The sequence below is a fragment of the Strongylocentrotus purpuratus genome, unplaced genomic scaffold (assembly GCF_000002235.5).
Source record: "Strongylocentrotus purpuratus isolate Spur 01 unplaced genomic scaffold, Spur_5.0 spur5_scaffold_8, whole genome shotgun sequence".
Classification (NCBI taxonomy): Eukaryota; Metazoa; Echinodermata; class Echinoidea; order Camarodonta; family Strongylocentrotidae; genus Strongylocentrotus; species Strongylocentrotus purpuratus.
In genome coordinates this window covers 22,050,621-22,064,097 of record NW_022145614.1, presented here as the reverse complement: position 1 = coordinate 22,064,097, position 13,477 = coordinate 22,050,621, and the positions used below count along the sequence as shown (strand labels likewise).

General features: G+C 35.9%; 1 protein-coding gene across 1 annotated transcript in view; it reads left to right on the top strand.

The window, feature by feature from the left end:
• Positions 1-882: 882 nt before the first annotated feature.
• The window catches only part of LOC585877 (rotatin), a 98,927-nt gene continuing 86,332 nt past the window's right edge, over positions 883-13,477 (top strand). Inside the window, exons 1-6 of the mRNA XM_030975676.1 lie at positions 883-1,092; positions 4,371-4,569; positions 5,371-5,505; positions 10,332-10,422; positions 11,151-11,265; positions 12,503-12,656. Of these exons, the coding sequence (XP_030831536.1) occupies positions 5,412-5,505; positions 10,332-10,422; positions 11,151-11,265; positions 12,503-12,656 (454 nt within the window). The 5' untranslated portion in view covers positions 883-1,092; positions 4,371-4,569; positions 5,371-5,411. The remainder of the gene's footprint in view (positions 1,093-4,370; positions 4,570-5,370; positions 5,506-10,331; positions 10,423-11,150; positions 11,266-12,502; positions 12,657-13,477) is intronic.

Genomic DNA, 13,477 nt, shown 5'->3' with positions numbered 1-13,477 from the left:
TTGACTTCCGACCTCGAGGTCCCTGGTTCGAGTCCGGGCGTCTCCAACAATTTTTTTTCTTCACTTTTTTTTCTTTTTGACCTTTCACTGTACCATCTTCTTTGAATATTAAAACACGTACAATCGCCTATAATGTAATAAACAACCATATTTACTTTATTATTACCCTATTATCACTTGATCCATTACTTTTTGCGTGTAATCCTTATGGGAGATGACTTTTTCTCAAATCTGGATTCTACATTCTTGTCTTTTGCGAGCAATATCGCCGTTATTTCGGCTTGATTTTTGTTGATTTTTGAGTATGTTGTAGCTGAGACTATATACTATCTAAATGTTCTCTCATTTTTTTCAGTCTGATGTCATCGTGGTCTGTTGATGATAATCATCAACATCATCATGATCATGATCATCATCGTCATCACCATTACTATCAAGATCATCATCATCATGATCATCATGAGGATCATCATTGTTTACATGTCTATATAACTTCTCCCTATCTCAATATAGTAAATATTATAATCTATCATAAGACTTGAAGACAGACCACCTTATTCGTCCTCGTGACGAAATAAATTCTAGTTTTAAATTAATTTGTTCATATGTCATTCAAATTATCGATCGTGGTACAATTAATAGTCAATAATTCTTCTGATGACTCTTAGTCAATATTCACTTCAAACTGCTGATTATATTCAGAGGATTAAATTTGTTGGGGCCTGCTAATGGGCCACCCTGCCTATAAATAATGTTCCAACCTCAATTTGTTATCATATTGAATTACGTAATGCAGGCGAGACCGCCAAGAGCGATTCCTTTGTTATTCTTTAATCTGGATCTGACTTTGTAAAAATCTCTTGCTCAGTTGCTTGTGGATGACAGTTTTCTGTGTGCCATGCAGGTCATGACATTGAAGAGATTCGTTGCAGAGCTTTAACCAACCTATTGTGCAAGCTTGAGCATCGACTCATTCAGGAGGCAGACCTGGTTCAAGAGCGCCACCTGTTGATTGGTCTGTTGGAATGGTTTAACTTCAAGTCATGCCCTCAGAAGGAAGAGGTGCTGTTGCTGATTCATAGACTTGCGAAGGTAGGTTAACTCCATTCTAACTGGCCTTTCTGTGAGCAAGTTTTGACCGGGGGGGGGGGGGGGGGGTGGTCAATTTGACTTGACACCCCTCCCCCAGCAAAATTTTGCATGGATATTGACATGTATATAAAGAGTACTGCTGCATAACTTTTTTTTCAATTAAAATCGCCTATTTATTTATTTATTTATATATTTATTTCTTAATTATACCTAATGCAAACTAGAAGCCCATTTTTACATAATTAATGATATTCTGTTTAATAAACGTGGTATACAAGTCAATCTTTTGAAAAAAAATTCTGAGGAGCATATAGTCAAGGATATTGTATTGATAATTTTTTTAATTTGAAACCAATTTATTTGTATAATTGTATTGTTTTATCAATTTCTGCATGTATTATATTCTTTCCATTTCTAATGTTTTTCTTTTTTGATGATTTCTTATATTTCACAAATGTTTCTTAATAAAATTCAAGATATACAAGATCAAGAAAAAGGCGTAAAAGACTCAATTGGCAGTGTTGTAGAGCAATTTAGGAAAAGCAGTATTTTGTACAGAAAATATGCAAAACAGCAATTTGGGCCAGACATGTTATACTACAAATTGTTGCATGACCTCGCATCGGACTATTCAATTTTTGCAAACGTAGTTTCAAAAGTTGTAGGACACTTGAAAGGAAAAAAGTCACTTAAAGGTACTATGTCCCATTTGCAGGCCTGGATAATATAAAGGTGCAATTCCAACAGCATTTGAAAGATATTACTAATTTAGATCTTCCCTCAAAACAAAAGGGCTTGAAATTATTATTTTTTTGTTTGAAAATAACGACTGTTAGTTGTCGAATCAAGTTTAGCAATGGCGGCCATTTAATTCAAGGGGGTATAACCCCAAAGAATAAGTATAAGTATTCTAAAAAACGAGATGAATTCTTGCCTTTTGATGTACAATAAACCTTACCAACGTGTACAAGAGAAAGGCCTATATTTATACAGATTTCTTGGAATAATGTAATGCCTTATAGCATGATATGGGGGCAGCCATTTTCTTGAAAATGTGACGTACCAGATGGAGTTGTACATGTATCATGCACCAAGCCTTGATTGGGAAGACTTTTTAATTCAATAACATAACCTTTACTTTTCAATGACAGAGAATCATAGTCGAGAAGGTTCAAACAAATACATACCAGTAATAGGGTAACAATTGTAACTCATATATTGAAAAATACTAAAATAAAACGGTGGAAAAATATACTTCATTTAATGCGAAACCTTCACCCCAGAACAGCACCAACTTTTTTATGCAATTTGCGTTCTAGCAATTGGAGTACAAAGGATAATAGCAGATGAATGAAATGCTTCAACACTACAAACACCTGGGAAGGAAGCATCCATAAATTTGAATACATTTACGGTAGTTGATATACGACTCTGCATATTGTGTCATGCAATCAAGAAAATGGCGACGTCCATATCTTGCTGAGAAACTCAACTGTACTTTATTTTTGCTTTAATATGTCTTTCTCATACACTGTTTTTTTTTTGGCGGGGGGGGGGGGGGGGGGGGGGGGGAGGGAGGGGGGGGGGAATCTTGTAGATTTATGGGCAAGAATAGTTTTCTCAAAACAACCTACCGGTAAGTTATTCTGTGGGGTAATTTTTCCTTTAGTCTGATTTTCAGACCCTTGTACCGAATGGTCGTATGTTTTGTGGTGCGCAAAGATCCAATCAGTTTAATTTTGCCATTACAAGAAGTGGGTTATTGATGCTCATGTCTTATTTTCATGGAAAAACAGTCAGGAAAATTCAAAAATGGTTGGGAGAATTTACTGTTAGAGGGTGATACTGATGTTGCACAGTGACGCCTTCAAAGATAACTATAAATAACTTTGTGGTTTAAGAATTTTTTCACAATTTTTTGGATGTTGAGGGGTAAGTATAGTAGAAGGTATTTAATAGGTAACATTTCATACGAAAATCACACATTTTTTCATTAACCTTCAACAGTGTTACCGAGTCACTTTAAAGGCAAATAGCAATCTACATCGGTTAAAAATTATTTTTTTCTACAGATTTGTAAACTTTTGTATGAATATTTAAAGATAAACAAGGGTAGCAATAGCCCAATGGGTAGAGCAGGGAGGTGATAGAGAAGGAGTGGAAACTCTTTTAATTATTCAAACGCATGAGTTCTAAAGAGTAACAATTGGATGTGTAATATTCCACTTTGCTTTGAAGTTCCATGCTCCGAGCTGCTCTTCCACTGCAGGGAATTTCGGAGGCCAGGCACCAGTTTCACATTTATTACAAAATATTAAAGTACCGCCAAACCTCCTTTTGTTCTTTACAAACCAGGTTTGTAAAAAACGTGTCATATGACGTACGAAAACCAAGGTTTGTTGACAAACCTCCTTTGTGAATTCGGGCCAATGAGACCGATACTGCCCTGGCCTTGGGACAAGGACACTTTGAATGTATGTGTGTTATTTAGTCCAGGAATTTCAGGAAAGATGCTAAAGAGTTCTTGAAAATGAAAAAAGCTGTGGTAAAATGAACCCCCTCAGAGCTGTAGCTAACTTGCTTGCTCCTTTAAAGACTGCAGATGAAATAAACAAGGAACTTTATGTTATGTTATTTTGAATTTGCATCAAAATCAACCTTATTTCTACATGTAGTATATTAGCCATGAATAAGTAGTTCATATTTAAAGATAAAACAAAGTTTTGGTATGGGGTCATGAATTTTGTTCAAATTAAAAGCATATGCGATTTTACAATATTCAATGATCGTGGTCGCGGTTGAAATCAAGTCTATAAAGTGATGAAATTGTAAATAATGAACTCTTTATGTTGTATAGCTCCCTCTCAAGACTGATATTACTTTAGCTTTAAAACAATGTTTCTTGACTGTACAATCGACCAATTTGCTACTCTCATTTGGAAATTATATATCAGAACTGCATATTCCGCAATTTTCATGGTCGCGGCTACCATGGAATGGCTTTAGGCGCTATTTGAAATATTAGAAATTTACCGGGACTATCAGTAATTTTTTTATTATTCAATTCATCGAAAGCAGAAGTGTTTTAGGGGCTAAATTTTCTAGTGCTTATAAATACATCCACAGGGTTGTCAAATATATCAAACAAAATTAGAATTACTATTCATCCAATTTTCAAAATTGCCCAAAACTTTGCATTACCTAAGTATAATATGCAAGTGGCAGTGCCATTAAATATTTATATGTGAACATCTTCTCTCTTTGAAATATTTCTATAGCACCTCTCTGCTTCAGAACACTTGGTAAAGATTGGAGCAGTCCAGTTTCTATCTCACCTGAGGCACGACGTTGAGGATAACCTACAAGCATCCATTGATGGCACTCTAGAACTACTATTAAACCTCCCTGGAGAAGTCACTTCTAATGCTTCCTATGAGCATTGTTTTTATAAGGCACAGACAACAGGCCACAATGGAGGTACATGTAGCACTGGCTTTTTCTATTTTGCTGATAAATGCTGTAGTTTGGCTGTTGCATTCATTACCATAATTTGTGCGATCAACAAATTACCTAATTAAATGTTATTAAGTCAAAATCTAGGCACTTTATTTTAGACAGGTATTCACCAAGTTTGTTTGTTTAAATGTATAGGCATACCCCCCCCCCTTTATGTTGTAGTAAGTGATTTGTTATTTTTTGTAGCATCTTTAATGTATTATGCTACAGGGTCAGCTAATCACAAGGCTTGTTCCTTTCTTGCTGTCCCTCTCATACTTAATCCAATGTATACTTTGTTATTAATTTTTCTTGTGAATTTTACCCTTTGTATCATGTTGATTTATGAATGTTCGCATGTGTTTTCTGGATTTTTATGAGCAAATAAATTGAAATTGAATTGAAAATTGAATTGAAAAAATTGAATTGAATTACCTACATGTACATTTAAAATTCTTTAAACTTCTTAATTCTCATTGTTGTATCAACCGTTTCAAGAAACCCAAGTTGCTAGTCTCCAGCCACTGGCTTCTAATTTATAAAGACATTGAAGAAATTGAGACATACATGTACATTTAAAAATGCTTAATGCCAATGGATCTGGAAAAATCAAATGACCCTCTAGTATATATTATACAATGCCTTACCGTGAATTTCCATTACAAGATAGAGCATAATCCCCTTGTATTTCCCAATTTGTCTCAAATGAACCTCTTGCATAAAAGGTGGTGTTACAACGAAAGAATAGCCTATAATAACCTTCTCTTTCAAATATTCGCCAAGACACGGCATCCATTTTCAGATCCTTGACACTGTCACCAGACATGGCCAATGGCTACTTCCATCTTGAACCTCCATCTCCAACAGGCATCATCAAGAGCAAATCAAGAAGGACAATTTTACAAGACCAATGTCCAGGTAAGAGGGATCTAGGTCTGTTTTATGAGCCATGTGCAATAATGTGAATAATGTGATGGTGATGGTGATGGTGATGGTGATGGTGATGGTGATGGTGATGGTGATGGTGATGGTGATGGTGATGATAATGATGCTGATGATGGTGATGATGGTGATGATGATGATGATGATGATGATAACGATTCTAATGATGATGATGCTGTTGGTCATGATGTTGAAGATGATGATGATGATGATGATCATGATGATGATCATGATGTTGAAGATGATGATCATGATAAGTTTGATTTATATAAATGGTATATGGTGCAATGCTCTCCTTAAAAAAATGTTCAAGTGTGTATGCTCTTTTAAACTTAGTATAACTTGTACCTTTAGTTGTACAAGCAAGTTTTTATGCATGATATAAAATGTTTCAGACTGTCAGTTTTATAAAAAAAAGAACTTAGCAGATTCTATGAACAAGAATTTCATTCATCCAATACCAGTCCACATACATTGAACTTTATGCCAAGATGATTTTGTTGATGATTTACATTGATTTTAATATTTGAAACTTTTATTTGTACACATACCGGTATATTTAGAGATGCTCTTTTTTTGGTTTCCTTTAAAGATACTATGTCCCTTTTGCAGCCAACATCAAATTTTGTAGAACTTTGCAGGAATTATGAATATGTCATGTATTGCTAATGTTTAAATTTCACAGATAGGACATCTGTGAAATTTAAACATTAGCAATGTCCTAATATTCAAATTATGCAAGAAAACCTGTTTACTTACTAGATTTCACTGTCAGAAACTATTGAGTGACTGACTGGTTTTATTTTCTTCTTCGGTAATAACATACATAAAATGAACTGTAAAGGGTACCTGAGCATTTGTCTACATCAATAACACACTTCTTGTAATGGAAGTTAAACTGATTGAATCTTTGAGCAGCATAACAAGTATGACCATTCGGTACAATGGTCTGAAAATCAGACTTTTACTTACTGACTATATAGCTCTTAAAGCTGACATTCTAAGACAATCCCAAATATTGAGTTCAGAATGGTAAATTTATGCGAGTAAACTCCACCAAAGTCTCGAAGTCTGAAACACGGAATTGCACGTAGAGTCAGGCCTCTATTTGTGACGTCACGAACGGTGATCATGGGCTTTGTGAGAGTGAATGGCAGTGATATGCCTACGTAAATGCTGTCCTGTCAGAGCTTAGATTTTTTGTTGTTAATGATGCGATTGATTTTCTGTTTTCATTTGAATGAAGAATAACAAAGCAACATTTTCCAGACGCTGATTTCTTTTTATATCCTCATATTTTCCTCTTTGGTAGAGTTTTAAGACGAGTTTACTGCTTGAGTTTACTCAATAGGCGGGTGCACATATACATTTCTTGTCATCAAATAAGGTACAGGAGCAGTTTTGTAAAACGAATAAGCGTAGAACTATGATAGTACTTATCATAGATGTGTGTGACTGCCTCAAAAAAGGATACAGTACCTGTTAAATGATTTATTTTAAATATCAAACTCGAACGAGATCAAGCACGCTTCCTCTATGATAGCTGACGACATCTATGATTAGTGATTGAACAAAATTCATCCGCGAGTGGAGTGATGCGGCTCTTGCACGGACGTTCGTGAAGCGAGCGGAATCTGCAGGTAAGTCCAGGCCGCTGCTTTTGGCGGCTTGTCCGCTTGTGGTACATACGTGCGCTAGGTACATGTATATGTATATCGGCAATTGCAAGAGAATGAAAGCGACATTACCAGCTAAGGACAAAAACTAATAAAGACCTGCTCCTCAGTGACTACCGGTGTAAGAATTTGGAAGATCATCCTCGTCTGCACTCTCGACCCTTTCTCCTTCATCACTTTCATCACTTTCATCATCTTCCTCCATAAACGCTTCAAAACCCATAAAAAGATTGTTCTGGTCGAATTCACCAGCCGTTATCCGTACTCGTATATTAAAAGCTAGCTAGAGCAAACAGACCGAACATGAAAAGTATAAAGGCAAACGACCGGATCTACGTTACATACCGAGCTAGCTAGTACATGCACAATCTCACCAAATTGATTTCAACACACACAAAAAATTACATGGTGAAAATATTGACTATTATATACCTCCTGGAGACTCCAGCCCAGACGGACAGTCAGACGAACCAGCCGACCATCCATGGCCACTCCCCGATGACTCAAGCCAACACGGTCACCTATTTTTCCCTGACATCCACACCCCGGTGACTTGAGCTCACGCACGCCAGCCATTCTCCACTCCTGACGACGGATAGTCAACCTGTTCGAAACGTCGAGCCACTCATCCTCTCCAAGCGCTATAGTTCTCCTTAGAACTATATGCTAAGAAAGATAACACCAGTCCTTTTCAGGACTACACACTCCCAAGAAAGATTACAGAGTCAGAGTCCTTTTCAGGACTCCTCAACCCCCTCTCTCTCTCTCACATGGTGCACCCGCAAACCTACTGTATATTATATACCTCACTTAAGAAATCCAGCCATCTGATTGGTCAAAATTGCAGTCATGATTTTAGCCATTCCCGTAAAGAAACGAAAAATGCCAAAACCATTTAGTAGTCCAAGAGTGAAATTCTGGTGAAATTCCAGTTACTGGGAAAATAATAAAATCTTGCTGCGATACCCATTGGTTTACGTGTTAAAATGTTCTTTGCGCAGACAACATACAGTGCTTTTTGTCTGCGATTCCCAACTGATCGAAAATTTCAGTCATTTTTCGGGCGGTGATAAACAGACAGTTTATCAAATTTTCCATGATGTTTTAGTAGAGTACAGTAGTAGAGTAGAATGGTTTTATTAGACAACTGCAAAATGGTAGCCCGAAAGCTAAATTACATTGCAAGTTTTACAAGTATTAAAAAACATTTCAACAAAACTTAGATATAGACAAGTACACATAATACCCAGTCGGATAAATCATAACTTATTACATATTCCCTACTTGCAAACAAATTGATGATACAAATAAAATAGGATTCAGCATTTTTATTATTTCTGTAATCATTAAGTGAGGAATATTCATATTTTGAATAGCAACCAATCTTTACCACTTCGTAATTTCCTTTAGTGTATTTTCCATTTTAGTGGTTTATCTATGTTTGCAAAAAAGTATTGTATTCTTTGCCTTTGTATGTTTTTATGAAAGTGGTAAATAAATTCAATTCATTCAAAAGGATAAGGTAAGAATTCTTGGTAGATTTTTGTTTAAATTCGTCATATAAAAGGGATATCGACTGCTTTAATACTCGAGGACTGGCTGTTTCTATACTGGCTCTCGGGAAATTTGCTTTGAGAGTATATGTAAACAGCCAGTCCTCTTGTAGCAGTCGATATCTCTATAATAGCACATCGTTGGCACGATATGTCATAATTCTAAAAAGGGGAATTGATATTATTACTATGGGGTATTAGGGGAAGGTAAAGAATTGTACAAAGAATTATGATTTATTGGACTTTTCAGCCTTCGAAACAAAATAAGCAGACAATCGTATCTCTCTGCACATGCTTTTCTATGGAACATTGGGATACTTGAATATACTCTTTCCTGGTCATTTGGTCACAAATAGTGGACCACCCTGTGACTGACTTTTTATGCAAAGAGAGGAGGCTATTTTTCGACATTTCAATAGAGGATATCGAGTAGCCAGAATTTTTTTTGGTGATGTACTATGTAAATGAACAACTTATAAATAGCATATGCTTGCCGTAGGTACCATTTATTTGCTTAGAATGTCAGCTTTAAGTCGATTCGACAAGTAATAGTCGTTTTTTTTTCCCTACTTAAAGACATTTTCAAGCCCCCTTTTTTTAGGGAAGTTCTAAATTAGTATTATCTTTCAAATGCCTTTGGAATTTAACCTTTTCATTTTTTTGACCAGCAACTGGGACATAATACCTGTAATGCAATTTAATGTCCAGTTTTAAAGACAATTATTGTATTCAGCAGCATTACGCCGCGTCATATTCTTGTGTGCGCTCTAACTGCCACATTCCTCGACAGATTAAAAAAAAAATTGTATAGAGGTGTATCTTGGTATAATCTACACACCTATAACTTTTGGTGGAGCTGCCCCCAGTGTTCCGTCTTCTATAGGGTACAAGGCCATATTTTTGTGGATGGTTTGTGTGCACTCTACAGGCCACAGAATTTGTTCAAATTTTAAACAAAGGTGTATCTTGGTATAATCTACAAGCCTATAGATTTTGGTGATGCTGCTTCCAGTGTTACTTCTTTTATAGGGTCAAAGGTCTATTTTTATAGATGTCTTGTGTGCACTCTAGTGTGCAGTCTACCTGCATCATTTCTTGATGGATTTCTTTCAAATATTGTTTGGAGGTGTGTCTTAGTACAATCTAAACAACTTTAGTGTTTGGTGATGCTTCCACCTGTGTTCTATGTGTTATAGGGTCAAAGGTCATACTTTGGTGGCTGTCTTTTGTGCGCTCGAACTGTCGCATTTCTTGACAGCTTTCTTTCAAATTTTCTACAGAGATGCATTATACTCTAATCTACTCATATATTGTTTTATTGATGCTGCTCTAAGTCTTGACAATAGTCCAAGCCACTAGTGGCGATCTCTACGTCATCCTTTCGTTTCAGGGAGGGGAGAGGGGATCTATGTCCCTCCTTCGAACATATAAGGATGACACAAAACCGCTGCCACTGCTGGGGGATACATTCGCATTACATTTCTAGTTTTGTTGTAATTTGATGTAATATTGATGAAAATGTGAGCTTTTATTTTAGCTTTGAAATTTTCTCTTTTAAATTCCATAATTTCAGGTCGTGAAGGAATATGTGGAGTGATATTTTCTACATTTCCATGGTTACCTCTGACTGCTACAGATGTTCATGTGCTTACATCAACAAACAAGTAAGAAACTGAGCCCAATTTGCTGAGTAAATTTACTTACTGCTTAGGTATGCAAAGGAAATGTGTGAGGGAACTTGTTTGATTGTCTTTTTATTCGTTGATTGCAACATGATTTATTGAATAGGGAACTTCATGTAGCTTGGGCATTCCTAAATGATAAAACATTCTTGAAATATATGCAAATGTTTACACAAATTGAATACTTTTTCAAAGTGTGAGGCAAATATTCAGAAGGGAGATGGCAAAAAAAAAAAAAAAATCATCAGTGACCGTTTTTTTTTTTTTTTTTTTTTTTTTTTTGGGGGGGGGGGGGGGTTGTCCAGTACTCAAAATACCTGCGATGCTTTTCTTGATAATGTTAATAACAGTCACATTTGCATAGTACTTGATACTATGTTTCTAAGCGCCGTTCATCGCAATTATTGAAATTATTAATGATGATGCATTGTCATAAGGCCTAAAAAAAAAAATGTTGTATTGCCCTTTGCGAATGACCCAAAAATCTTGAAATCTACGGTCGGCCTTTAAAACTATATTTTTTTTTCTTCAGAGAAAAGGATTAAAAAGTGAGAAATAATGGCAAAATCCTGCCACTACTCTGCAGTTGTATTGGGTTTCCCACTTGTTATGCATTACCATATTGTGTTGCTTGATTTTGATTCTAATAAGATTAAACATGTAAATTAATTATCTTATAATGTTCTGTAATTGAAAATTTCTTTCTTCAGCTCTCTGTGTAGTTCTGAAGCACAAGTTGTGGTAACATCCTGTGATTTCATCAATGATGTAGTTTTACATGACTTCCCTGCGGAGATCTTCCTTCAGAGACCAAACATTATACAAGTAAAGCAAACAAATAATTATCTTCTTTCTTTTTAGGGGTTATTAAATTTAAGTGAGTTATTGCTCTCAGATAGGTATGTACTAAAATCATGCACAAGAAATAAAAAATAGAAAGAGACGTAGAACATTTAACTAAAAGAATAGATATGGTGGGAACTAATATATATGTAGACCAAGGAAGGGCTCACAGTTTTTTAGCCGCTTTAAAGTGCCCGTTCAAAGAAAATCACAAATATGGCAAATAACGTATCACTAAAAACTGGTAAGCTAACAGATGGCCATCATACAAGTTTTAGGTCAACTTCATATTGGGTGATTTATAATGATACATGTACAAATAAAACCACCTCCATTGCATCTGGGATATACGAGGGATTCGCCACAAAAAAAAAACGATGTTTAATGACGTCACAATATGAACCAATCCTGCTGAAGCAGACAACATCCCATAAAGAATAAACATAATTGCAATGCTATTATTTCTAAAATTATAATGGGTTTAGTGTATATAAATGTGATGGCATTTTACACCATTCAAAAGGGATATGAAAATGACCCTGATAACTAAATTCTTTTGTTTGTAAACACACAGGATTGGGGTTAATGAACGATCAAAGAATCCACACTTTCAAATTAAAAAAAACAGAATGATAGCAATAAAGGCATTTGTTCCCTCTTGAAACGCCTAACACAACGCAGTCTATGCAGCTGAAAATACAATGGCGTCTTTTTTGTTTACATTTGATGGATTCCTTAATTTTTTATCGCTGCATTTTTCATCAAAAAAATACTATGCGCTGGGTTTAGAGTGAGGTAATAGATTAAACATTTAGCCTGACGGTAGCGAAGTATTAAGAGAAACAACTGAAGAGAAGATGACAAAACAGGCAAAGGCAAAGGTCTAGTTTAAGATTGGGAAAGCTGGAAAATGAAATTAAAAGCTAGTATTTACAAATATGATGACTTGCAGTGTACTGTAAAGACACTTCAATTGTAACAAAAGACATTTTTATGAAATAAAATCCATCAATCATCTGGAAAGAGACGTTATAGGGAGCAATATATCTTTTTATGTTTTCCTTTTTAAAGCTATAAGTGAAATTCGGGAATTAATTTTACCATTTTACCAGTAAGTGAATATCTCTGATCACTGATCAAATTATGATTAATGATATCAGAATGTTGCTTTTGTTACCTGTGGATGTGAAAAATGATTTTTAGTAATCTTTTTCCTCAGAATCTTCTAGCCCTTCTGGCTGACCACCCCCAAGATGATGACAACAAGGCTTGTGTTACCCAGCATGCCGTCGACTGCCTTACTAACATCTCTTTACTGCTCATGGCTCGTTTCCAGTTCTACCATGATCCTGCACTCTACTGTCCAAAGCAAGGTTAGTCTTATTCTGTTCATCCTGAGTAACAAGACTATCAAGGAAACCCTCAGGGTCTGCTTTGTAAGAGTGTTAGGATCTCTTGTGAAGCTTCCTTGCGGATGTCTTTCTGCTCGGGATTTAGCAAACGAGGAACCCATCTTGCAGAAGCTCTGAACAAGTTGCGCAGATTATGTAGGATAGTTTCAACAGACATGCTCATTTCAGCAGTTATGTGTCACATCACTTCGCGCATGTCCTCATGACATAATTATATAGTACAGCTACTATATAAATATACTCTACTGAAACAGTGCTTCTTTACAGACACGCAATACAAATTATTCAAAACCTCCTGAAGTTGAGTGCATTTTCAGCAGCAGACAAGGCTTTTCTTATGTTTAGTGGTCGAGTGCATACGTCACTGGACTGTCGATTGACGTTCTGCGGTTCGAGTCCTGCCGCAGCAATAATATTCTTTGGCAAGACATTGATCTACATTTGCTACACTCAACCCATGATGTAAATGGGTACCTGGCAGAAATTAATTTCTTGAAATGCTAGAGCGCTGTAATGGCAGCACAGCTAAAGCCGGGGTAATAATTTCCAAGTTTGTTAAGGCGCCTGTATGTGTGCATTATAAATATTTTTATTATGCCTCCGTTACAAAGTAGCCAGAGGTGTTATGTTTTCGGGTCGTCCATCCGTCAGTCCGTACGTCCCGTTCTCGTTCTTGATGGATTCCTGCCAAACTTAAAGTACAAGTCCACTCCACTGTAAAGTTGAGCTGATTAGATAGACAAAAATATAAAAAGCCCAAATATAACATGGTTTTGGAAAAT